The sequence below is a fragment of the Pavona decussata genome, unplaced genomic scaffold (genome assembly GCF_977016875.1).
Source record: "Pavona decussata unplaced genomic scaffold, jaPavDecu1.1 SCAFFOLD_9, whole genome shotgun sequence".
NCBI lineage: Eukaryota > Metazoa > Cnidaria > Anthozoa > Scleractinia > Agariciidae > Pavona > Pavona decussata.
The window spans coordinates 426,331-453,665 of record NW_028145432.1 but is presented as its reverse complement, the minus strand read 5'-3'; the positions used below and the strand labels follow the sequence as shown (position 1 = coordinate 453,665).

Sequence of the window (27,335 nt, the reverse complement as noted above, 5' to 3'; positions counted from 1 at the left end):
GTACACACCGCCTCCCTCCTCACCATTTTAACTCGACTGGTGACTGGACAGGACTTTCGAGGTCTAAACACAAAGGAAAGTAGTGATCAACACGAAACGCTTGCAAGTTAAATGTGCGTTATTGCACAAGGATGCCACAGCGTTCTAATTTAATCTAATCCAATTGCATACTCATTGTATACTGACAATGGCAAGTTTTGATAGCAGAGTAGAACGCAGTACAACTAGTAAGGGCGCAAGAACATGGGCCTGATCAGAGGATAATTCGATACGTTACCTACTGATGCAAACTAGGGCGCTCTCCTGTTTATATCATTTGGTCGGATGTTCACTCTTTTAATACTGATTCTGGCTTCAGCGTTATCGCAAATGACTCCCTCTCCACCAAAACAATGTTGATAAACAGCCAATGTAGACAAAAAGCAACATTTTGAATAGGGTAAGGTAGATTTTTTCAACCTATAAAATGGGAAACCGCTCAAGACTTTTTTACAGCCCTCGTTCTGTGAACGTTTAGAGAAGTCTAGTTTCCATGTTGACATCTTCCTCTCTCAGTTTTTCAAATTGCTAAAGAACATTTCCGTTAAGTACTGAACTGACACTTTTTAAGTTTCGGCATGTAATTTACAAATATGTATGCTTAATCTAATGAAAAGACTTGATAGAGCATTTGCAGTGACGCGGCAAGAGTCATAGATTTCAATTTAAAACAACGCACACTCGCTTTTTAAATTCGTTTAATTTTTTTTACTTTCATAAATTCTTATGACACACAATTTAAACAGTCTATCTATTAATAAATATCAATTTCTCTTCAACAGAGAAATAACTCAGGCCTTATGAATTCGTCGCATTGCAACCATGCCGAATACAATTCAAATCAACAGATAAGAATAGAAGCTGTACTCTGTTCGGCTTTCAGGTCGTTTGTCTCTCCCGATAATTGTTTTACCTGGTACTTGTGACGTTAAGGGTTCATTTGAGTGTCGTAAAACCCAAACGAAAGTAATTACTTTGGCCAATCGTGAGACATGTAAACAATGGACCAATCAAAACTCGAAAAAAATACATCTATTGGCGCCGAGCGGTAAAACTCGTGGGAGCAAGTCACGATTGGTCTGGGTTTTGCTTCTCATTGGTTGAGAAAGTGGCGCGAGTTTTGCTAACCAATCACAGAGCGGGATAACGCAACCCAGTGCAAATTACTTTCGACACTCAATTGAAAACATTTTTGACAGTTATTCGGTGGTTAATTGAAATACATTGAACACGACTGTAATGCGACGTATAAATAGGGCTTAAATGAGTTTATAATGCAAAATAAATATGGAATCAAATTTACATCTTTCATATTCAGTCATCGAGGACCGAAGAAAATTTCAATAACGTATTCAGTTGGCAAACGATGGGTATTTTACTCCGATGCGATAATTTTTATAGCAAAGATAACCTATAGGTTGCATTTATTTATTTATTATTTAGTTCAATGAATAATCATTTCCACTACTAATGCATAAGCATTCTACAATTTAATTCTAATACCTAAAATTAATTTCAGTTTATAAACGAAACTCCCTTACGTTGGATCAAATTTCATGCCCACGAGGTTTTCTTTTCTTAGCGTCTCGAAAAAAAGCTAATAAATTTAAAGACCCTGTTCAAACATCGTGCTATTGTCGTAGTGAACTCAATTGAATTAAGCTCGAGTGGATTCAAACAACGAACTCAATTCTGTCGTGTTAGACTAAAATTACTACGTTATCACAGCGTATGCAATGAGTTCGGTACAATTCAAGTTTAGAACGACGTTTGAATCGACGCGTTCTACGTCATTTAGCGCGTCAGAACTTGTCACTACAGTTGATTCAGACGTCGTGCATGCGTTGAATCTAATTCACGATAATTAAAACGCTTGAACCGGGCCTACGAAATTACTAACAAAAGAGACCGCAAAAATATATTGTTATAAAAGTAACAAAATAAAAACATTAAACATATAAAAACTCTACCGGGATAGTTTGAACGAGAAAACATTATCAAAGATAAATCAAAGTGTTTGCTGTTTTTATGTATTTTAATGCATTATTTTTTCATTAGCTGTATAAATTTTTCCAATCCTGTCGCAAGAAAATTAATCCAGTCAAGGAAATAGTGCCTTTTTTGCTGTTGGAAATTGTCTAACCCCACCATTTTCAAGAAGAGGTTATGCAGTAAACTTCTGGTTACCTCGACAAAAATTTTATGTTGTTTTTTTTTATCAAAAATGCACTTGTTTCCCGACCGATTATTACTTCATCTTTGCCTTGGATTCTTCAGCATTTTTAACATATATTCATAAAATCTCAGATCCCCTCCGACTTTTAAAATTGCTATTTTTTTCTCCTCCATTTTCGACTCAATGAGTATTTACCGTGTCTTGTGATCAACACAAATTGCAATGACTTCAATTCGAACAAAAATCGCAGCTGGTTTATGAACTGGATTACAAGTCCAGTACAAAAGAAAATTGTGATTTTCGATACCTTTCAAATTCACTGTAATGATTAAAGAAACAGTTCTTGCTAAAATAATTTTTGGCATTTCATTTCCACTTTTTTCTTCCATTGTCATTCGGTTTTTTTGCTGTTCAAATTCACTCCCTTGGCTGGCGCCATCTTTTTATTTGACTTTTCTCTTATTCTCCTTGTGTGTGCTGCAGCTTAAGGAATTCCATCGATTTCTCTTGGTCGCACATTTTCTTTAAACTGCCCAACGATGTTCCCCGGTGGGAAGTACCTCCCAACGACAATATTCCTCCCATCGGGGGCTTCGGCCATTCCCATACCAAACTCCTCCGTCCCCACCCAGACTAACTGCGTAAAATGCCCTGTATCGGAAGTAAAGCCTGGGTTTTCAAACTCATAGTCTTGTACTTCGTCGTACCACATATCAATTGCCCCACGGGCGGTGAGTGGAGTATCCCAAGAGTACGCCAAGTTCTCTCCACGGTCCTTCTGTCCGCTGTGCGTCAGAGAGTCCGTCTTTGCCAACCGTTCAGCGTAATTTTGCGCCTCTGCTGCCAACAGTGGGGACCAGCGAAGCGCCGGGGCGTTGTGGAACGTACGATAGTAATTGTGTGAGATGACACATTCAGTTTTGAACTTTTCTGCAAGAAGATTACGAGATAAAATTAAAATGAACAAAACTGGTTGAAACACACTGCTACGTACAATCAGCAAAAAGCAATCAAAAAATCTGGGCCTAGCGCAAGTACTTTTACACTTAAACTTAACCTTAAAAGTAATAGCTCAAACGGCAAACGCATATATTCAACGAAATTCATACTGGTCTTTCTATTTTGGTTATCTAGCATGAAATAACAAAACAAAAAAAAAAAGAGGAACATTTCAAACCAGACGCGTTGCTTTTTTAAAGCCGTGATGGATTCTGATATGAATACAACGCTAACCGCGTCCCTCTCTTTTAGTAACGTCTCTTGCATAGACCAGGTAGTCCTGATATTTATTCTGAGGAAAACAACCAGCAGGGGTTGACCAAGTATAGCAGATATTGAATTTTATAGAATGTTGTGAGTGACGATAGTCCCACACGCTCACCTTATAGACTCGAGCGTTTCAAACGTCAGTAAATCCGTGATTAAAACTTCACAAGGGTTTTTTCTTATATTTCCGAGCGTTTTCACGAGAAAGAGCTGAATGGGTAGGCTTAATTCTCTTTTAAAAAGAGAAAGTCTGGGTAGGATGCCTCATTTTCTTTCAATCGAGTCTGCATTCTCCTGAACATCAACTGAAACGCTTGTTTGTTTATTTGTTTATGTTAATTGCGTACACCTACCCTTTTCTGCAGGTGTCGAAGGAGTTCCTGACTTTGAACGTCTCCTGGCACTAGATCTTCGTCTTTTCAGTCGACCTGAAGGATCTCTGGGGGGTTTTACATTTTCTTTAAACTCTCCCAAGATATTTCCGGCCGGTTTATATCGCGCTACAATATACTCAGTTCCATCGTCAGCAACGCACTTGGCTACACCAAACTCGCGAGAAGACGCCCAAACAACTTGCGTAAAGCGACCACATTTTGCGTTGAACGCTGGGTCTTCAAAGTTATAATCTGTTACTTCTTTATACCACAAATCGGCGGTTTCAGAACCATTTAATTCTTTTCCCTGCACGCTCGTTACATTTTCTCCTACTTCTTTGCCTTCAAAATTTTCAAGGGAATACAAAGATGCCAAATGTTCTGCCCATCTTTTAGCCCCCTCAGCCAGCTCCTCAGACCATTTCAGTGGTTTTACTCTGTGTTGTCGGCGGTACAAGTTGTGTTGTAAGAGGCAGTCTTGCTCGAAGCTGTCTAATCCTGTCGAAAATTACAAGAAAAGATAATGTGTAAGTTTCAGAGCATTGAATATACTTAGTATAAGTTACCTTGAAAATCACGAAAGCCAGCTAACCTTCAAGATCAATTGAAGTTGTAGAGGACAAGGATCCTTCACTTGACACGCTTTGTTCACCAGACGAGTCGCTGCTAAGACATTGCTCTGTTTTTTCTTCTTTTGTTCTACTTGAGTCGGAATCATCTTTCTTCCTTGTAGGATTTGCCTGCAAACTCTCGTCTTCTGTATCTGGTTTTGGTCGTTTTTCATCTGATGACACTTCTCCTGCAGCCTTACTCTCTGCAATTCCTTCCACAGGTCGCAATTCTTCTTTGTGTGAAGAACATTCCTTAGGTGTTTCCTGGTGTTTCCCACTACCTTGGTTTTTCGCCTGGCTGCAGTCATCATCCTGCGATGCTTCTTCTTTACACTCCGTTTCAGTGGAAACAGCTGCTTGTCGAATCGAACAAGCCGTCATAGTCTCGCCTAATTCATCTTCATGTAACGTTTCATCACTGCTGGAATGTACGTCTGAATGAAAAACGTTTTCGTCGCCTTCTTCCCTTGGAAAATCTCCACTTTCGTCATCATCAGACTCTACCTGACTCAGCTTCTCTTCCAAAATGACAAATGACTCTAGTCTCTCGTATTCTTCCAGCTGACGTTGTTCTTCTTCGTCTAACTCGTCTGAATCATCAATATCAAATTCCGGAGATTCCCGAATTCCCTCTAAGGCCATGTTTTCAAAGCCTTCCTCGTAAAAACTTTCTGGAAAAGGTTCCTCGACTTCAGTTTCATCCCTGGCAGCTTCTACAACGTTATTTTCGACATCGTTATCTTCTTCAGGAATGACGTAGATTTCCCGGTGATCGGAGATGTCTTCTTCACCAGAGGACTCAAATTCATCGCCATACCGTACTAGTATAAACTCTTCCAGGTTCTCTTCCAAGGGTTCTCCTTGGCGCACGTATGTCTCCGTGTAAGATGTTTCGCCTCCTTCGACATCCCCATAGGCTTGTTCTAAGCTCTCTGTTGATGACAATTCAACGTAGTAACGTGTTGCGCTAGCGCTTTCTTCTTCGTCGTACAAATCAACTTGGGTCAAGTCAAACGGTTGTCTTTTCATCTGCGCTGTTTCGACAAGCTCAATATTCTCTTCTTCATCAAGTTTCTCTATCGTTGTTTCATCGTCAATGGGTTTAATTTCTTCATATTTACTTGGCAATGCTCCGTGATCTTCATCTTCCGAATGTGTTTCCTCAGTTGGCTCGTTCTGAGCAGCCAACGCCGATACTTCTAGTTCTTCTTCTGATACTAGTGTTTCATCTGCTACTTTTTGTTCCTCAGTGTGCTGCTCTTCGAATTGTCCTTCCTGACCTTTATATGTTGACACCTCTAGCTCTTCTTCAAAGACAGCCGAATGGTCAATGAGTTTATTCTCCTCGAGATGGTGTTCTTCAACTTCCTGATCCTGAGTTGTAAATGCCGATACCTCCAGTTCTTCTTCAAACACTGCTGCTGATGATTGATCCACTTGTTTATCTCCTTCGGTGCATCGAATATAAATGGAGTCATCTTCTCTAGGAATAGCCGATACTTCCAGTTCCTCTTCAAACACAGGTGATTGTGTTCTGATCTCAGTTACCCCAACTGTCTCCAGGTTTTCGTTAGCCGGCTCATCACTTCCTTCAAATGTCGCAACTTCAACTTCCTCCTCAAACCTAGACGCTTCTACCACACTGTCGTCCGTTTCATGGCATACCTTGTCCACCTGTCCCTCAACCTTTTTTACTCCAAATTCGTCCTCGTAACAAGGCTCTACCCTCCTGATCTCAACCTCTTCCTCATACAGTGATGTTTCTTCGTCAACTTTATGGACTTCGCTCTCGACCTGGTCTTCATTTTTGTCTATTTCTTCCACTGAATCCGCCTTAGAGGATCTTGACGGGACACGGTCAATATTTTCAGCTCCCTCGCCACGAAATTCTTCCTCTGATAACGCTTCATCCATACGCACAATGTCAATTTCTTCTTCAAATTGTTCCCCCGCCGACTCTTCCTCAAGTGAAGCCTCATCGTCTTTTAGAATTGCCGTTATACGATCCTCTCGCATTAATACCTCTTCTCGATCTTCTTTAGCTGAAGACTGAACCACCAAGGTCTTCACTAAAGTGGTTTCCCTTTCAACGGTTACGCTTGGACTGACCAAGGGAACTTGCCGTTCTGCCGCCTTGTATTCCATAACTTCGCTTTTTAGAAGACGGACTTCCGTTTCCTCCTCTGAGAGTTGCTTCTCATACTTTTCCAATTCTTGATCTTTTGTTTCTTTGTCTAAAATACTTTCGCTGAGTTGATCACTAGACTCTAACTGTTGAGATATGGATGCGCCATTGGTTTCAAACTGATATTGAAAGGGCTGGGAACTAGATGAGGACACGGGGCGCATAGTTCTAGTCGAGAAAACCTCGATTCTCTCTTCCATCTCGTGTGAAAATTCCATCTGTATTCTTTGATCGCTCACAATGACACTTTCACCACGGTGAGTCTGGCTCACACTAAAACTTTCCTTACTTTCTAAAACCTGGTAGCTAGACTTAACATATTTTTGTTCTTTTTCACTTAGAATAGCGAGTTTCTGTATTTGGCTTGCATCCAGTTCAGTTGTATCGACAAATGGGCTATCCTTCTTAATCTCCACTTCCCAGACCTGCTCTAGTATTTTCTCGTCTTTATGAATAACGCTTTCATTCAGAGCAGCTAAAATAACAGGTGTTGTCTCCCTTGCGGATTGTTCAATATTTACAAGGTCTTCTTGTATTTCAAGTTTCTGGGTACTGTCAGTTTCATCCGTAAGCCCGCCTTCTTCTTGTGCAATCTGAGGATCGCTTCTGCTATCAATCTCACAAGCAGTTGTTGCAGTTTCCTTTAGGCTCGTTTGTTCATAAACTCCCTTTGTGTCTACAAACTCTTCTGCAAACTCTCTTTCACTTAGTTCGTCTTCTTCATTCACACCTTCATTGAAGTCCGAGTCCGATAACTCCGCAGCCGTCTGGATAGAAGGCTGAGAGATATCAAGGATCGTTTGTGTTTGTAAAGGTTCCTCGACTTCGCTGTAGTCTTGAGCTGTTTCTATAACTACTGATTGTTCGTTCAAGATAACTTCCTCGTAGATTTTGTCCGGTGTCAGTTCTTCTGTTATGAACAGAGATGGTAAACCTTTAGAGATTGACTTCTCTGGAACAAAATCACCTTTCTCGTACATTATGGCACGGTACGTTTCAGTACAGTATTCTTCGTTGATGGTTTCGTAGTCTTGAAAATCCTTGAGTTCACTGGACACATGCAGAGGTGAAGACGAACACTCTGACAACAATTCTGAGACCGAACCCTCCTCACTTTCTTCAAAAGGTTCCACAGACTCTCTTTGCTCTTCTGTCTCCTCTCCCTCTAAAACAAACTCAGATACACAAACCTCTGCCACGACGTGCGACTGAGAAACTGGTTGCTCATTTGTCGGATATTCAGTAACCGTTTCTTCTTGATCTTGATATGTCTCCGCGTTTATTGTTCGGTCTTCCTGTGGCTTTTCCTCTTCAAAAACAACGTTTTCGTCTTCATTGTCCGAAATATCACCAGCAATGTTCACGATAATGACTGGTACCTCGGTGTCCACGTTAGTGACAGTAACATCTGTGCTTTCATTGTCTTCAAACAGGTTCAGTGACTGCTCTGAAGTCTTTGTCACCTCAACAGTTTCTTGGTGTTCCTCGGAATCATCAAACTCATGGGCAAGATGTGCATTTGGAGGAAGAGTTTCAGAAACTACCAGCTTTGCATCGGCCTGCTCCTCTTCGCTGTATTGTTTTTCTACGCCGCTTTCCATTGTGATTTCTTCAGTCGCATCCTGCTGAGCAGCATCAATTTTATGTTCCAACGCTGCAACGGCAATGCTTACCAAGGATTGTGGTGACCTCAGAACTAGAGTAGATGCTTGAACTTCTGTCTCTTCATACTCTTCAGCACATGCCTCTTCCTCTGGTTTTTCTTCCTCGGATGATTCTTCTCTTGGTTCGACATTTGATAATTCTCCGGCTATATGAAATGAAGGCTGTGGTGTTTCCAAGGGGTCAGTAGTAGTTACGATCTTTTGGGTTTCTTCGTACTCTAAGCTTTCTTCTATCTCCAAAACTTCTTCCAAAGCCTCATCATGGCTGTCGATATTTTTTATTTCTCCAGCAACATGTGTTGACTGTGTTGGTTCCACAAATGGTTCGGTAGCATAGATCTGCTCAAATTTATGAAAATGCTCGCCAAAATCAGATTCTGGGGATTCGTCATCATCTGTTACTTCTAGCAGACCACAGTTTGAAACCTCTCCAGCAACATGGTTGTTTTGATCTGGAGACTTAAGGGAAATATAGCCGTACCTGACTCTACTGTCATCTTCCAACTCCTCGGCGTGTTCTTGATTTGGTTTTTCCTCTTCTTCATGAGTTTCTTCAACTGCTGGAATGCTCAACGCATCACTAGCGGTGTGAACAGAAACGGAAGATGTGACAGTTGTCACTTCATCGACAAATGAGTTCTCTTCCAAGAAAACAGAGGCCCGCTGATTTTTTTCATCTGGTACTGTTGCAACTTCTTCAAAGGTTTCGAGATTCACACCTTGTCCAGCAAGGTGCTTTGGAGAAGATGGTGTGTTAGTAGTCACTTCATCTACGGTTACAGCTTCTTCCATGAACAGCGATGCTCGCTTGCTACCCTCAGAAATTTCTTCGTCAACTTCTTCAAAGGCCTCCACATTGCTGCTTGCCCCTGCTATGTGTTTTGGCGAGCACGGGGCGTCAGTCGTCACTTCATCTACACATGGAGCTTCTTCCACGATAAGCGATGCTCGTTTTTTTTCCTCATTGGATTCTTCATCTATTTCCTCAAAGGTCTCCACATTTCTACTTTCCAGTACAAGGTGTTTTGGCGAAGAAGGGGTGTCTGTCATTACATCATCTAGAGTTGCAGATTCTTCCAAAAAAAGATATGCTCGTTTCCTTTCTTCGGTGAGTTCTTCGTCGATTTCTTGGAAGGGTACTGCTTTCTGACTTTCCCCTGCTATGTGTTTTGGCGAAGAAAGGGTACCGGGTTTTACTTCATTCACAATTGAATCTTCTTCTAAGAATAAAGAAGCTATTTTCTCTTCCTCGTCAAAGTCCACTTCATTGATTACTTTGACCATTTCACTATCAGCACTTTCACCAGCGATGTGCAAAGGTGAGGAAGCGATGTCGTTTGTAACGGAATTAACATCTATTTTCTCTTCCATGAACACTGAGGCTCGCAATTCATCAGCAGTTTGTTCTTCAACTTCCACTTCTTCTTTTTGTGTTGCAGGTTCAACGTTAAGAGTCTCACTAGCGACATGTAAAGGTTTTGCCGATACTTCCTCAAGTGTCACTGAACCCATTAAAGTATCTTCCTCCATGTACAGCGAAGCTCTCTTCTCTTCTTCCGCTTGTTCAATTTCCTCGACTTCCTTTTCTAACAGGTTCTCACATTTCTCATGAGAAACATGCTGTGAAGACGAAGCAGCACAATGTACAACTTCACCAACCGTCGTATCTTCCTCCTCATATAACGATGCACGCGACGGCTTCTTAGTCATAGTTGTTTCGTTCTCTTCAAAACATTGGGCATTTGCGAGTTCGTCTGCTTGTATTGTGTCTGCATGTTCAAGACGACGAAACATCTCTTCAAAGTTTATTTCAGATCGCACATCTTGTCGAGTCTCGGCGCCAATGTGCTCCAAAATCTCTGGTAACTGGCTCTTTGGTGGTGAGGAAGGTGCGTAATCGTAAGAAAGAGGTTCTACTTGTTCGTGAGACTGTGCAACGTCAGTTGAAACAGGAATTAGTTCAAGTTGTAAAGCTTTATCCTCTAGATCTCTTGTGCGCTCCTGATCATGATCACGAAGAACAGGTTCCCATGGCCTTTCCTCTCTGAAGGTCTCAATGCTATTCTGAACTGCCTCAAAGCGCTGTGTATCTCTTTCTTTATTTGTTAAAATAGATTCTTCCTCTTCGTCAATGTTATGAAACAACTCTTCCAAGTTTACTTTACATCTCACATCTCCTCGAACCACAGCGCTGATATTCTCTGTAACTTCTGTTAACTGCCTTACTGTTGATGTAGGTGCCCGTTCGTACAGTAAGGGCTCCACTGGTTCGTCAGCTAAATGAATAATGTCAGGGGAAATGCGAACTAAACCAATTTCCTCAAGAATCCTATCATGTTCCCGATGATGATCACGAAGCACAGCTTTGCAAGATTCTTCCTCATTTGAAGCCTCCCTCCTTTCTTCACTTATTTCGTTCCGCGCTGTTTCCTCCTTCATCGGAATCTCCATTCTGACTTCCAACTCTTTAAGATCCATTTCACTTTCAGGTTTATGGTCTTGTTCAGCTGCTTCAATGTTTTCGAGAACAGGTTCTACCTCTTGCACAGCCACAGACGATTGACACTCGTAAGTTAGGGTTATATCTGGTGTGAGCTCTCGTTCTTTCATCTCCTCGTCCTCCAACCGTTCGAGAGATTCAAGCCCAATATCACTACTTACTCGCTCCATATCCGCAGAACGTTCACTTTCATGATCTCTTGAAACCACGTGGATGTCTTCCGTAGACTCACGTCTCTCTGTCTCCCTGCTTGTCTGTGGTATCGCGTCCTCCTCCTCACTTCCTGTCTCATCTCCTTCAAGTCTTGCAAACAACTTGTCGAAATCTATCTCTGATTCCACGGTGCTTTTGTGAGAAGCCTCGCATATCTCTTCAACTGGTGTTTTTATCTCAAATGGTTCTTCCACATTTCTGCTATTCAGGACACTATGCAAAAGTTGCCCTTCTGTCGTCTTGTTAAAATCAAAGAGTTCATCACTATCCTCTACGCTATCCTCAACGGGCAAAAGTCCTATTTTAGAAATTATTTCTTCCATTCGGACATCGACTTCTTGTCTTTTCGTTGCCACGAAACAGTGATCGGGATCTAACGGTCTTGTAGAAGACGTTTGTGGCATTTCAACTGTCGCTTCGCCAATTTCAAACTTCTCTTCGCTATAGCTATGTGGAGCGTCCTCCATTAAATCTGGTGTTTCGTCTTCGCACAATTTAAAAGATTCTGTTTTATGAAATTCCGTGGCAGTGCCTAAGTTCATAGGTGCGAGAACTCTTTTTGTTGAAAACAGTGGTTTTTCGTCGGTATCTGAGATATCAGCATATTGGTGTGAAGCTTCCTCGTCAGAAAAATCGAAAATCTCCATTGTAGAAGGCTCTTCTTCTATAAATTCATGGGTTTCGCAGTAGCTGTCTTCGAATTCATAATCCTCTAAGCGTTGCGGTCTAGTATCAAAATCAGCAAAATCTAAGACGTCCTCAGCGTCTGAAACACTAACAAGACTTTCCTCTTCTTCTTCAGCTTCGTCCTCGAACATATCTTCGTGCGCCTCCGCCTCATCTCCCTCTCTGTGAGCAGGAAATAAGTCGTCAAATTCCAACTGGCATTCATGTTCCTTTTCCTCTTGTTCAGCTTGTTCTTGTTCCTCTTCCTCGTGAACTTCCTCCGTTTTTGGAAGAGACGCAAATTCCTCCAGCTCGTCTTGAATAAGGCTCCTTCTAAATGACGACTCTGAGTTGGAGGGCGATTGCACCTCAAAACTTCGCTGAAAGGTTTCGAAGAAGGCTACTTTGGCCAGCACGTTCCCCCTCTGCGTTTCTGGTTCTGTGCCCTCCGAGTCTAATGAAAGAGAGCGTCGCACCTCGTGCATATGCTGGTAAAGGTCGTCTTCGGGATCGGAAAACAAGTCAGCCTCTTCCAGTTCGGTTTCCTCTGTATTTACATATGGTTCTTCAGAAACATAGTCAATATCTAAAAACAAACAAAGAAATGCAATCTGACATCGATAAGAACATTCAGTGAAATATAATAAACTCTCATTGAAACATGAGTCCGTGGAGGTTATTTTGAGTTTTAAAAAGGTAGAAATTTGTAACAATATTGTACATGGAGACCGTACAGGTACCTCTAGACTGCCAGTAATATCCTCGACATTATTCGTAATCTAAGTCGCCACAAATGTATTTAGGAAAACTCATTTACTGTATTGTTCCAAATTTGAATGGCGGCACTTTCCGGTTTCACCGACAGACTCAAAATTAAGAGCACCATTACTTGATTAATCGCCCGTTCCGGAGTTCAAATGGAGACTGGGGGTGAGTTTTTAAACTTTCGTTTAATCAGAAAGTGGAGACCATCACAAGAAAAGACCACATTAAAATAAATCAGTCTACCAACCATATAGAAGGATTTCAAAACTCGGAAAATTAGAGACTTTGTATGGATTTGGGGCCGCCATCTCAAAATTAGAGACATTTGTATGGAATTTGGGCGACCTGAGACATGTCACAGCCTGGTTACTACGCAATGAAACATAACCAAACTTGGTAAACTATCTAATTTTTTATGTGATCTTTCCGGCGATTGGGTTCATTTCTTCATATGATGGCATTTGCACAATGTGTAAACTAGGGCCCAGTCCCTTTATGAACTTTTGGAAGGGGCAATACTTTGCTAAAAGAGATGAAGGATTCTCTGTTTAGACAGACAGGCTTCTTTCATTACCCTGACTTTCCGTCCTATGATCCTGTTCGTACGTCGAACTGCCGTCCTTTGCGTCTCGCTCTCCCTCCATTTCACGTCCATCGTCTTCTTGCTCATCTTGGACATCCTTCACGTCATCTCTATCTTCTTCTTCATCACCAGCAACATGATCAGCTTCTTGAGTCCTCTCCTCTGCAACTCCCCTCCTCTGAAGAGTGGGACTGTTAGGGTCTATCCACACCAGTCGGGCGAAGGCATCCGTAACAGTTAATGTAGAGGTAGACTCTTGCTGGTCGGCCCTGTGGACGATATTCTTGTTCTCATCAATCTCGTCCAAGTCATCACTGAGGGGACAAATGGGCAATGAGAAGGTATACATCAGCAGTACTAACTAACGAGTCCATGTCAGCATGGAATAGACTGATTCGTCTTTCTGGTTAGTTTACAGATGATTTTACTACAGTGTACCGACCTGAGATTTTAAACATGGTTCATGACTACATTCGCCGTTGTGATTCGGCCATGACCACGAAACCTTGACGAAATATGCCCATAAAATGAGCTCAGCGAGTAAGTAAAAGAAGAAAAAGATTTGGGAATTAATTTGCTTCGACATTTTCTGTCCTTGGGCAAATTAGGTCGGTGGACTCATAACGGACGAATCATATACTAGTTTCAAAAACATGGTTCTTCACATCAGATTGACAGCTATGGATTTTTTACATTTTGGAAAATCAGTATTTACTCTGTTAATCATTTTATTTGCAAAACTCCTTCACTGTTGTCTGACCATGGTCAAACCATGAGCGGAGAACATAGCCAGTGAATCATGTCCGTTAAATCCTCACTGTAAATTCAAAAGAGCCTCAAATTTGGGGCCGTTTCGGTTACTAAATTACAATGCTAAATTGAGGGCCAATTTGATTTTTCTAAATTTGGGCCAAAATAGCCGAGGGCTGAAATGCAGCTAAGGGCTAAAATGAGTGCCAGAAATCAATCTTAAAGAGGGGAGAGAGAGGTGTTTGATGAACTGTGATAGTTCCATTTACAGACCAAGAACTAGATTCTTTACCCGTTGGAGTCCTAAGTACTTGCCCGATACTGAATCGATCAATGAAAGTTATATTTCCTACCTATTTATACCCGTTATTTAACCGTGAAAAGTCAATGCTTAAGACCAAATGGCCAAGAAACAACAATAATTACTGTTTAAAACACTTAAGCTAATAGTAAAGCATTACTTAATTAAGGTTTTTATTAAATACACTAAGCAGTGTGTTTAATTATTAGTTCAGTTTACATTTTAAGCATGCCGTATCAACCAATGTTAACTTTAAAATACATTAGGCGGTGGTTTCGTTAGTTAAGGTGGCTTACTACAGTTTTAATGGAGTATAAGGGCACAACTTTTAACTCTTTTAAAAAAGGTTCCAAGCTGTTTTTCCCTTCACTATTTACTGTTTGCTTAAGTCTTTTACGATTCTATGTGAAATTTGAACAATTAAACGTCAACTAATAGCCAAAACGAGCGACCGAGTACCCAATGAGAGACTGGGCACTAGTAGGTTAAGTCACGTTTTTCTCAAATTCTACCCGTATGACCCCACCTGAAAATTTCAAGATTAAGAAATTGGGTCTGATTTAACATTCATGCAAAGTAAAATAAAAATCTGTAAGACAATTTTTGTGCAAACTAAGAGAATGTGAAATCAAAAATAGCTCAAAATCTGTCTTACAGATTTTTCAAAAATTTTGGCTCCAAACGTGATTCACCCGAACAAATCAACCGTGAAAATTTCATCATAAGTTGTACGGTAAGTTTTCGAGCAATCTTCGATCAAAGACAGGTTTTTACAACCTCGGACGAGAATTGAATTGCGCATGCCCTTTATTTAAGCGCGCGCTCGGCCGCGCGCTCATGTAACGCCATGTATCGCGTGCGAGAAAGGTACAGTAAATTTATAGCTCTTTTACCGAATGTTTATCAAACTTTTTTGCCATATTTTTTCGGCTTTAGGCTTGATTACATGTTTGAACGGAGTTTTGAAACTATCGCTACACATACCAAAGAGATTTGACGCCTTTCAAGTGCTGAAGTGGTTTTTGTTACTTCTTGAGGTTACTTGCGTCATTTTTGCACGCGCGACAGTTACTGACGTGTGGCAGGCTATCATAGCGCGCGCTACTAAGTCTCGGAAAAACTGTAGTAAGCCACCTTAAATGGTTTCATGATTGGGTGGTTTAGTTCATTAAATGATGCTATAAACGATGTGTACCTACACCTGTGTGAAGATTATGTTAGGCTGCTTAGTATCACATCTCTTAATATTTCAGCGTTTAAAAGCGATTGAAACAATTACATTTTAAATTTATTCGTGAACTTTATAACATATTATCCAGCTAATGTATCAATGGGTATTTTTTACGTCGTTAATCTTTTACGAGAATGAGAAGTTTAAATGTCTTACATCATAGTTCAACAAATTTCAGTTGCTAAAAGTAATTAGCAAGGTAGCGCGTAAAAAGTTTTTAAATGATAAAATAAGTAAAGGAAAAAGGAATGAGAGTATGAAGTTGATGGTGAAATTACTTCAAATGACATCAAAGACTGAAAACGTCAGGTTATTGGTTAGGGAATACACTATTGGATGTGTTTGAGATAAGCTTTGACCAGTACAACCGTTACGGTAGTTAGAAATGGCGATAACATGAAATAGAAACGAGACAGATCTAACCTTTAGCTCGTGACGGAAAATATTAGAAAATTATCAAGTATTTTCATACAAACGTGCGGTGTCAGAACGACAAACAGGTTAAGTTTATGGTTATCATATCTTCATATAATAATAATGACATCCTTTCCCATCACCTCGGATACCGCCAAGTTGTTGTTGTTTTGTTTACGAGACGAGAAAGAGATCAGAAGGTTACAGCAAAGTTGAGCAATGTTATAAATATGTTTTTTTGGAAGAAGATAAGAAGGTTTATTCAAAGTTGATTGTTACAGTGATTTTGCAGAAATGTTATAGCGCAGATACTTTGGTACTTTTTAATTCATAAGGACACGAGTTAGATGCTGCAGACTACGTTCACAAGAGAGCAAAATCCAGAAGGTAGTTTAGGAATCGCCTTTAACATTTGAAAAATAGCTTTTGATCTAGACAGAAATTTGTACATTCGGATCGCATCTTGCGATAAGAAATTTAAAAAATTCCGTGAAAAACACCTGGCTATTCTTATTTGTAAACTGAATTGGCTGGCATGACAAAGAACAATCCTTCTTTTTTTATATGGTTGCCCTGAAATTTTGGTGACAGTAATTAAGGACGGTGCCTACTATTGTTACTGCGCATACCTTCTGCGCATCTCGAGATACTCGGGTTCCCTGGGTAGTGGTCAGTAATACAGGGATATTTTTGCGCGGTTTAAAACAATGCGGAGAAAGCAGAACTTAGCAAGTGCTCTTGGTATCCAAAAAGAAAATTGGGGGTAACCATGCATTTTTCAGAGATAATTAAGCTTCAATTTAGGAAAAACTGCCATACATTTCTTTATATTTAGGCGCTTTTTAGAAATATTGTTGCTTAATTATCTCTGAAAAATGCGCGGTTACCCCCAATTTTCTTTTTGGATTTCACTAGCCGTTGTTCAGATCTGCTTTTCCCGCATAGTCCTAAACCACACAAAAATACTTCTATATTAGTAGGCACCGTCCTTAATTCATTTTCTCGGTTTCTTATTATATCTACTGGATATTATAGAGACAAGTGGATGTCTGTGGGAATTGGTTCCGAATAATCAAAATAGAGGGTTCTGAATCTCAGTAAACGGAAATTATTTCACAAATTTAGGTGGCTTCGCTTCCCAGCACATAGGAAGGTGTTGACATCTGTCTCATGTTGCTGAAATTCTGACATTTTTTTTACAAGTTTTCACAATGCTTCAATAGTTGACATCTGTTCAGTAATGGGTGTGGATGTGACGAATTTTCCGCCAGATTCCTTCCTCCCCCTTCTCTTCTATTCATTGTACCTACCACGTTTTACCATCAATATACCACGAGAAATTATTCTTCTCTGTTTCAAGGCAGGCAAGTGTCATGAAGGCGTCTTTCTCAATTCGGCAATAGTACAATGGTCAAAGCGTCAGATCTCTGACCAAATGATCAGCGTGTACACAAACCGCAGTTGCTAATTAATAGAACGAATAGCTAATAAAACGAATTTGAAAACTAAGGTTTATTCGCAGGCAGTGTAGTATGATCTTCCGAATGATAGTAGTCACTGAGCACTGTTGTTGTCATTTGGGAAGTTAAGCGACTGGGTGGGTAGCAACGGCTACGAAGACGTCATTTAACATCTTAATTCAGATTAGTCTAACTCGTTAATCTGCATAGTGTGGTTGAATCAATCAGAGGCCAGATTCACGAGGCTCTGCCAAGTTAAGAAGTCTCCTGTTTCTTAACAAAAGCCTATTGTCAGGGGCACCCAATGAAGGTTTTCTCTCAGATCCTTTGAAACGCTATTTTAGGCTATCTGGAGTGCCTTTAAAGCTCTGTAGATTCATTTAAAGCTGCGCTATAATCTTTTTATCTGTTCAGTCATTCTAGGGGAACTTGAGTCTTTTCGAAATTACTAGGGCATTTTTGTCCATTTCCCAAAAAACTTAGGTCTTATTTCCTTTCCGAAAATCTTAGCTGACGTTTTTTCGGTACCCCAAACGACATTTTTATCAATCCGAAAACACCAGGCCTTAAATTTCCCATATCACGAAAGTTCGAGGCGAAAATTATTTTTAGAAAATTGTAGGGGATTAAGGGCCTTCCGAACAGATAATTTACCGAAACGATCCGTTGGGTGCCCCTGTATTGTTGGAATAACAACAGACTATTACTCGAAAACAATACTTACGATACATCTCAACTTAGGAGGGCTTCGGAAGGTAAATTTTTGTTCTCTCACTTCCGCTTTTAATTTTTAGACCGACCGAATAAATCACCCTTGAGAGTTTCGTCTTCTCCCCGAAGGGCTGATGATTTTCGTGGTACCCGGGTTTATCCGGCAGACCGCTCCGTTTTTGCTCTCGTGTCAACGTACTCAGAGTGGCAACAACTCGCAAACGAGCGTTGATCATACCTCCAACTTAAACTGGCGGCCGTACTGAGGGGAGGGGAAAGGGAGCAGCTGTTACGACACCGGTCCAGGTCTTCTAATAATCGGTTTAACAGAAACTTTGCGCGGCTAAGTCCATTCCTTTGAGGTGCTTGACAACTAAAGTGGCGACACAAATCAACATGTTAACCCAGTGGCGGCTTGAAGGATAGCGCCCACCAAAATCCAAAGGGGTGGGCATGGAACTTTTTTTCTATCATGGAAAATTTTCTCTCGGGTCCTGTTGAATATTTCCAGTCTTTACATTGTAGCAGAACAATTATTTTCTCACTCTAGTCTCTATAGACTATTTAGATAAAGTTTTATTATCATTCCTTTTCATTTTCGAACTTCGATGCCTGGAATAATTTGTTGACTAAAATGAAAAGACTTCAAACTTAAAAGTAAACGTGACAAACCAAACATGATACGCGAGAATGTTGAACACAGCAAAATGAATGAACTGAATGAGGCGTCTAGAACGTGTATAACCGCAAGGGCTCAGGGTACGAGAACGGTGTATACCGCACTAGGCACTGGTCATGCGCACATGTGCTTCTTACCTTTCCTTCGCGATTTCACCCTCTAACTGTAATGTAGGTGCTTCTGGGGGAAACAAGGGAAAGAGGGGGTTAGTGTTTTATTCAATTCATTCAGTGGAGAGCAGCGAGGCGAGTGTTCTCATCACTGCGCCATCCCACCAACTCGGCGTCATATAAGGGTTGAGTTTGTTGTTGGTTCTCATCTTTGCTCCGAGAGTTTTTTCTCCGGACACTCCGGTTTTGCCCTTTCCTCAAAAAACCAACAATTCTAAATTCCAATTCGATCTGGAAAGTGTCCTCAATTAGAGCTCTGCGCTAAAGACATTGACACTTAAATAAAGTGATTTATTTATTTTTACTTTATTTTATTTTATTTAAAGCTTCAATGTTCTTGAGAAAAATACAATTCCACGGACCCTTACACTCAACGGAAACGGTTGACAATGACTTCAATTGATTAAACTAATTGTTCTGTAAGAACTTATCTTGAACCTTTCAATTTAGAAGAAATGTGACCACCAATAAGGGGCAGCGAGAAATCCATGTTTCGAGTTAAGGTCCGAAATGGTGCCTGGTGAACAGACACTCCAACGATATTGGAAAGCTAAGGTTTTAAAATTGTGCCTAAATGCAACATACGAAAATCACTTCCAACGCGACTCAAAGCGCAAGCTCAACTCAACTCAAAATCTCAACTCCGATACCATCAATTAAAGTAGTTGCATTTGGAAGCCTGTAAACATGTTGACTTACCTTCGTGCTCCCAGCTCAGAAAGCTGTTGGAAGACTTGCTATCAGTCCGCAATCGATACTTGTATTCTACGTGAAATATCATAGGTTCACAGCTGCCTCTCTCGTGACCTCTTCGCCTGACATTCTGCACGAACAGCCCGTCTATGTTCCCAACAGGCTCGTACCTCGCTACCACAACAGTCACGCCCTCTGGTCCAACAGCTTTACCTACACCGAGCTTCCGACTGCTCATCCAGACCAGCTGGCTGAAGTCAAGAGTCTCGGTGCTGAAGCCTGGACGGTCAAAGTCGTAACTCAAGATTTGTTTGTACCAGAGCTCGGATACCTGTTGAGAGGAAGCGGTGAATTGGCTACTGTCGGTATAACAAACCCAAGGTGGTTTTCTACGTGAAATATAATCATCCTTGTTCCAGAAAAAAGCAAACAAAATGGTCCTTTATGTCGGGTAACGTGGATTAATTCCCCTTCCCCCTCCCCCTCCAAAGAAAAAAAGTAGACATGCCTGTTTTCATAATTAAAACAAAAACTTCATGAAACTAATCAAAATAATTTTCGGCTGAATCATTTTTTTTCTGAGGAAAATAAAGCGTCACGCTCTGCTGCAGTGCACCAAAATAATTGTCAAACTTTCTTGATAAACAAAAATAAGATAAAGAAGAAACAAAATACAAGGCGAAAGACAGAACTACAAGAAGCAAGTATCCTGAGGGGAGAATCAAGAGGTCAACTCTATTAAAAAATACTCTGACAGAAAGAAAAAAAAGGTTACAGATAAAAGAACAAAACTGAGATTTAATAAATAATTATTATTTAACATTTTGCAAACCAGCTCATTAAGAAAGTCTATAAAAAGTCCAGAGAAGATGATTTGAACAGATTGAGGTTGCCGGCTTAAGGAAGATATGTCAATAAATCGATTACATTAACGTACGATTCATTCATAGCAGTTTTTCGATAGTGATTTAAATAGTCAGTGTGGTAACTGTGATTTTTCTTTTCTGTGAGTCAGTTGAGCCTCGAGCTCTCTAGTACGCTTTATGCTCCGGGACATCTCACTGCACCAAAGCTGTGTTTTACAGTAGCATGAATCAAAAGCTAAATCTCACTGTCATTGCACTGTATATATTGGAACAAGGACAAAGGCTTACCTTAACTCCGCTAACATGTTTGTTGTCCAGTATTGCTACACTGATACCAATTGGTGAGTTATCAAGGCCCTCTGTGGCACCTGTCACGAGAAGCCGTTCGGCCCAATACTGGGCCTCATCTGTTAGGGCACTGTTCAGGACAAGCGGGGGAGAGCCATGACGTGCCCTGAAGTAGTTGTGTGTCACAAGGCATTCCAAACGAAACCCCTCTGGATCTGTTCCAGAAAACAAACTATGATAAGATAGTTTTATTTATATGTTGGTTAGCTGATATAAAAGTATGCTTGCTTAAGTTTGCACCTGTCCAGGTTATAAAGCCTAAGTTTCGAGAGCTTTTTGCCCGTTTAGAAACTTTTTCACTATACTAATGAGCGATTTACATTTGAGATGAGAGCAAAACTTTGGATTAAGAAGCCTAAAACACTACTTAATTAACGCCCAGAATTTATGCAGGGTTTACGCAGTAAACAGCAAAACGAAGAAAACATTGTCGTAATCTGGCTCACGTAAAAGTTTGGGCCGTTTTTGTTTGTTTGTTGTTGTTGTTTTTGTTTCAACGGTTTTGTTGTTTTTTATTGTTAAGATACTTTCAAAGGAATTTGGCACGTGGGGAACGGGTTTACACTGCCACATGATCTTGTACTTGCCAACACAAGTTTTCAAATCTTTCCTTCTGGAGTGGAATTTCGTTGTAGAGTTGAGTTATTTTAGTTGCATTACTCAATAACTTGTCACCGTCAAGTTGATCTTATGATTCAAGGTCTGGGCTTTCTCACAAATGTTTTGTGGTTTATAAGTGTTGTCGTCTGGTTGATTGATTATTTTGGTATTTAAACACGGTATTATTGGCTCTCGAAATAGACATGGTTGGAAGCTCTTGCTGGCCTTGGCTTCAGACCACCGTGAAAATTTCAGTTGTTTGTTTGTCGTCTTTAAACTGTCCGCGTTCTTTTCGAGTTTTCATTGAATACCTGTTATTTGCTAATGTGGCAGTTATTGTTACTAGCAGTTTAACAACTTAAGTAAAGTAAAGAAAACACGAAATTGTAACTCAGAGTGTTAGTGCCTTTACGTTTAAGAAAAGCGGGCGCTCAACAATTAGTTTGCCGTACGAATACGCCTTTTACATGACTCCTCAGTTACAATTCTGCGTCTAGATCAGTTGAGAGAATACGTGGACGCATTTCTCACTTGTGTCCTCAAGCTACCTTGACGTATCACTTACCAGGAGGAGGTGGTATAAATCCCTTTGGTTCTTTGCTCTTTCTTTGCCGTACTGTTGATCCCATGCGAAGAACATTATCAGCAAATGATGCTTCCATGTTCCCTGGAGGCTCATAAAACGCTACCACCACACAGAGGTCTCCATCCAGGGCCCTTCCAACACCGAGGTTTTCCGAAGCGACCCAAACTACCTGCCAAATGAAACAAAATCGTACGTTAAATGTCCCTAAGAAAATTAGGAAAAAAAAAACCAACAACAACAACAACAACAGAAATCATCAGTCGTACCTGTGTAAAATTTGATGTGTCTTCGCTGTATCCATGGTTGTCAAAATCATAGCTTTCTATTTCTTCATACCACATGTCAACTGCTTCCCGCCCGCTTAATTCACCGCCTACCATTCCCGCCAAATTCTCGCCAACTGTGTCGTCGTCATTGTGTCGGAGTTCCCCAGTTCGCGCCAAATTCTCGGCCCACTGCTGCGCCTCCCAAGCCAACTCCGCTGACCAGTGCAATGGAGCCGCGCCATGTCTGATTCTGTACTCGTTGTGTACAGAAAGGCATTCTTCGTGAAATTCTTTAAGTCCTAAAGAACAAGTTTGACATTTGTCTGAATCCCCGATCGTGTATACACTACATACAATACAGCATTACAGTATTAAACAAAGGAAGGAAAATATTTCTCAATAGTTGAAAGTTGCTATTTATTGTATTCACAGAAAGCAAACAAAGAACTTAATAATTTATAACTTAAACGGTCAACAATGGCGTCTATTAATATCAACATTGGATATGTTCCAAATTAACCGAATTTGGCCATTTCGAGGTAAGATTGCATAATTTTCAATATTCAATAAGCTGCAAGAGATTGTTTATAAAACTAATAAATGCCCCCAAAAAAAAATCAAAGAAGAGAATATTGCATATAATTCTAAAAACCAAAGAGGATTTAACTAAAATCATTTAGCAAAAGCTTTTAGAGAAATTATGATGGTGGTAATAAAGGCACTCTTTGGCAATCTCCAGTTCTCTTAGAAACAGCTATGCTTGGCGTGTTTGATAAATATATCACAGATTTTCTAAAATTCACGTTTGGGTGAGATTGAAAAGCCAAACGCGCCACAAGAAAGCATTGCCTAACCAGTGGAAAATTTGGCAGAATTTAACACGTTGGATTCAAAATTTGAAACACATTTCATGTTTGCAGTTGGACAACTGGACAATGGCCCTAAAAATGTAAAATCATACAAAGGAGAGCGAAGCGTGCAAAACATTCTGTTCTCTGTTCAACCGATTTCCTTCAATGAAAAGAAACCTTCCGCCATTAAAATGTCAAGCCCGTAATTTTCCAAAGGGATGTTGAAGCATTCGTTGTTAATTTGTGTAAATAAGACAAAGTTTTGGCTCTGAGATTCGAAGATATGTGAACCATACTTCAGTTCATTTAACAGAAGATCAAAAAAGCTACACAAGGAACAAAAAATTACTGGTTCACAAATTCGGATTTCTTTATTTTTCAAAACCTTCACCCCTCGTTTTTGTTCCGAAACTTAAAATGACTTGATAATTCTTATAAGTAAAGGTTTCGCAATACATGTAAGCAAGTAAAAATTGACGATAAAATCGAACGGACATTTCGGGGTCGTCATGACACCAATCGAAATGATTAAATTAAACTGACAAAAATAGTTATGAAATGAAATGTTGTATCAGATACTTCCTTTTCGATCCATCAAGTTTCGCTTTGTTTGATCATGATTGTTTTTTTGTTTTACATTGTCATTGTCACTAATGAATCAACTGAGCCAATTTATTTCTTAAGGTGCAACAGGTGCTAAACGGAACTGAAAAATACTTAACCTCAGCTATCGCCATTAATCAAACAAGAGCTGGACAAAAACAGAGACATCTTGACACGATAAGAACGGCATAAGGATCGATACGAAATCAGATCTTGCCATGAAAATAAGAAACATCGAAACGAGATTCCGCATCGCTTCTAACCGCAAAGAAAAAAGCGAAAACCCAGAAATTAGATGCAGACGAAGCCATCTCGAAAACCAGAAAGGAAGTTATCACTTTCTTCTCCGGTTGATTCTTTTAATTTATTTTTTTAGTTGATTTTTAGAGAAGAAAGTAAATCATCTGTTTGGATCGTAACTTAAACGGAAAATAACCCAATTTTTTTTTTCAAAAGTCTCATCGGTGAAAGCATTCATTCGTTTGAGTCGCCCTTTGAATAAAACATAAATTAATTCTTAAGAGGATCATGAAGCTGCCAATTTCTGTTGTAATGCAAATAAATTTCTACTCTCTGTGAATAAATCAAGTAAGTGAAAAACAAAAAGAAAGAACTTCCGGACACGCAACTACGTTGCAAATATTTACCTTCTCTCTTCAAAAAATCGAAAATTGTTGATCTACATCGTGGCCGAAAGTGTGAGAAATCGTTTGAAAGACTAATATTTTTGTTTTCAAGTGAATCGACTAAACCGCATTTATTGTTGTCGACAAACTGATCGATAGTACATTTACGCTTTGCCTTCGTTTAAATAAAAACGATCCTCCCCTTGGTTTGGTTTTTAATAAGCGAATGTCTGGAAACTCGCGAAGACGTTACACGTGAAAGTGGTTTTTAAATTTCAGCCCACGAATAATTTCACGATTTCAATCGATAACGCCTAATACTTTGCTATTGTACATATTAAACATGTCCACGTCGATAAAACAAGATTGCTTAAATATTCTTCATCAAATGGAAGCCTCTACTAAATATAAGAAATAAAAATAATAAAAAAAATCTCACGGTAACTTGAAAATGAAGTATCTGACTTTCGTACTCCTATGTAAACGCAATAGTGTTTTTTCATATATTGATAATATTTTTTCGCGCAACCAAAAAAAAAAAAAAAACCAGTGTAATAAAATGCAAATGAGCTATAGAAAATACAACAGTCACCACAGTCAAACGAAGCCTTACCGACATATAGTCTGCTCCAACGCGTGTCATACGCCAATGGTTGTTCGCCATCGCGCGTGCTAGTCGCCTTTTTCACATTTCTCTTCACATCTTCTTTGTTCAAGGGTGGAAAATACCGCGCGACCACGATCTGTTTTCCATGTTGGGTGACAGCCGCTCCCGCGCCTAACTCGCGTGTTCCCTCCCATACCACCTGACAGAATGAGCGAGTTCGCGAGCTCACGCGTGGATTGTTGTAGTCAAAATGTTGTCCTTCTTCGTACCAAATCCGTGTTACTTTCTGTCCGTTTAGCTCCGAGCCCCACAGACAAGCGAGGTTCTCACCAACGCCCTTGGCGGAGCTGTATCTTACCGAGCCGGTGGTTCTCGCGAGTTGCTCGGCCCAATTTTGCGCGCTCTCGGCGAGTCTTGTAGACCAGCAGATAGGCGGTGTTCCGTGAGCCGCGCGGTAGAAATTATGGGCAGCCACGCATTCATTGCGAAAGCGCTGCAAGTCTGCGAATAAAACGGACATGTGTTGTGAGATGATGCGAGTTTACTCATCAGCGATCGGCGAAAGGCATGGAAAAATAACACAATGACAAACAAAATACTGAATAACCGTGAACTCCTATGGCGGGGATTTTCGTTCAACCAGACAAATTCGCTATAGTATTAAATAAGCCAGTTTCGACTTTTAAAAACTGATAGCCTCTCACGGCTGCAAGCCTTCGACTGGCGCTTTCGTATGGGAAAATATTAGATTTACAATGAGCATGATTCGAAACGGTGTCAAATACCAACATAGTTCCCTATGAGAGTCTTGTTAGTCTTTGACAGTCTTCATAATTTTCACTTAACTCGTGCGCGCGACAAACCCTCCGTCTGTCTCCGAATATTCCGAAGCGTGGAACAACATTGTAAATTAAAACATTGTTCAATTCTCGACTCACCGCTTTTTTCCATTTCGGACCGGCATAAGGACGGCGAAAATTACACGATCCGAATTGTGATTTTTCAGGCCTGGCTCACTGAAATTTCAACATATTCAATTCATGAAATTCTGCCGCGGTCGGCTAGCAGGTGGCTACGTATCACGTGACCTAGAACGCAAGTCATTTAAGCGCGTCCTATCCGCTTCCTTGTGTCTGAAAACAAAAACCTTAATGTTGTGGAGTTGGAAAAAAATATCGCGTTGAAGCGACTCAGAACGGAAGGAGTACAGATGCAAATCAGTTGCCGAACGTCTTGGTAATGGCGAATTTCGAGCCAGGTCCTACCTAAAATAGTGATTACATACGCTTCAAAATCAAGAAATCGAAAATTTATTTGTACTACTGTACTTGTCGCTCGGTTAGATTAAAAAACAAATCGGGAACGAAATTCACTCATGGAAATATAGGGACGTTTAAATTGAATACTGCGTTCATTGAAGAAGTTAGTGAAATGCTTATTACGCCGACGAACTGATTCATGTAAACAAGAGTGTCCACAAGCTTTGTGTCATGTTTGTGAAATCTTAGCGGTTACGCAAGAACAATTCATATTTATGATTGCTACAAAAAGGCAAAGAACTCGAACTCGAAAGCTTTACGAAGCGTAACAGCAAAAAGCAAATAATGACGGCAAGAATAAATACGTTATTTTGTCAAAACACAACCATTGAGCCAGCGGGGGGAACGGCTTTTTTCGATTAAAATCCTTTATTAAAATGTTTTGGTGTGGCGATGGGGATCAACACACCGCTACAGAGTCACTGAAAAATTCATACTTTTCGCAATCTGATAACCCTTGGTAAATGGCGGAGTGGTTTATAAAGACCGATCATGAAGGAACTGTTGTGAAAATGAGCGAGAATTAGCTTGCAAAGAGGAAAAAAAAATTGCGGGGGAAGCAAGTATTATATGCAAAATAGGTCCACTCTGGAGAAGAGTAATGTATATGATTTTTAATACTCGAAATCGGCGGATAATTTCGGTTTCAACCCAACTAGAATTTTAATGCTCAATTGAGCTTGGAAAGAGATATAAAATATCAGGGAACGATATTCTGTCACGGTTCGTCTCCCTGTTTGAAGCATAATAAACAGTAAAATAAGAACGCCTAATTTTCATGCCCTTGAGGCCAAAACCATTTTTTTTGTAAGCAGCAAACAAGTACTTCAAAAAATATACACAAAACGAAAGAAAGAAAAGCAAATCAGTATGGTGCAGCATAAATAATTGAACAAATCAAATGACTTTGAAAACGAAAAAACCTTTCACGACGATTAATTACTTGGCATTTTTTTCTCTCGTCATTCTCGAAGCAATTAGAAACCAGTAGTTGTCAAGTTTAGCATAAGTATGTTCACCCATAAAATCGCACCTTGAGACCACATCTTGCAAATTTCGCTTGTCACTGATTTAAAAACGAGATGAAAAGTAGGAAAACTGATGAAATTTTAAACTGTGAATTTTAATGACTCCTTCGTTCAAAAAAGCGACGCAAAATTAAATGTTTAATGTATGTTAATTAGCTTCGTAAAAAGCATAGGAAGAGGATGG

The 27,335-nt window shown here is 40.1% G+C and overlaps 1 protein-coding gene across 4 annotated transcripts; it reads right to left on the bottom strand.

The window, feature by feature from the left end:
• Positions 1–720: 720 nt before the first annotated feature.
• Positions 721–25,916, bottom strand: LOC146488395 (uncharacterized). Of its 4 annotated transcripts, none has more exons than XM_085117200.1 (12): positions 25,743–25,916; positions 24,811–25,305; positions 22,118–22,416; positions 21,831–22,020; positions 20,606–20,820; positions 19,458–19,782; positions 18,726–18,768; positions 18,148–18,282; positions 13,034–13,356; positions 4,448–12,280; positions 3,835–4,353; positions 721–3,145 (listed from the first exon to the last, which is right to left on the bottom strand). In XM_085117200.1, exons 1-12 carry the CDS (start codon positions 25,753–25,755, stop codon positions 2,700–2,702), a joined length of 10,836 nt encoding a protein of 3,611 aa, XP_084973326.1. In that variant the 5' UTR covers positions 25,756–25,916; the 3' UTR covers positions 721–2,699. The 4 variants fall into 4 exon arrangements, with proteins under 4 accessions (XP_084973326.1, XP_084973334.1, XP_084973340.1 ...); XM_085117208.1 differs by having other exon boundaries at positions 13,034–13,311; XM_085117214.1 differs by lacking the exon at positions 18,148–18,282.
• Positions 25,917–27,335: the final 1,419 nt, after the last annotated feature.

Coding starts and splice junctions, on each gene's coding strand:
- LOC146488395 (XM_085117200.1), bottom strand. Junction 12,281..13,033: donor TCATAGGACGGAAAGTCAGG/GTAATGAAAGAA, acceptor GTTTGTTTTTAG/ATATTGACTATGTTTCTGAA. Junction 3,146..3,834: donor TTCGACACCTGCAGAAAAGG/GTAGGTGTACGC, acceptor ATCTTCTTGCAG/AAAAGTTCAAAACTGAATGT.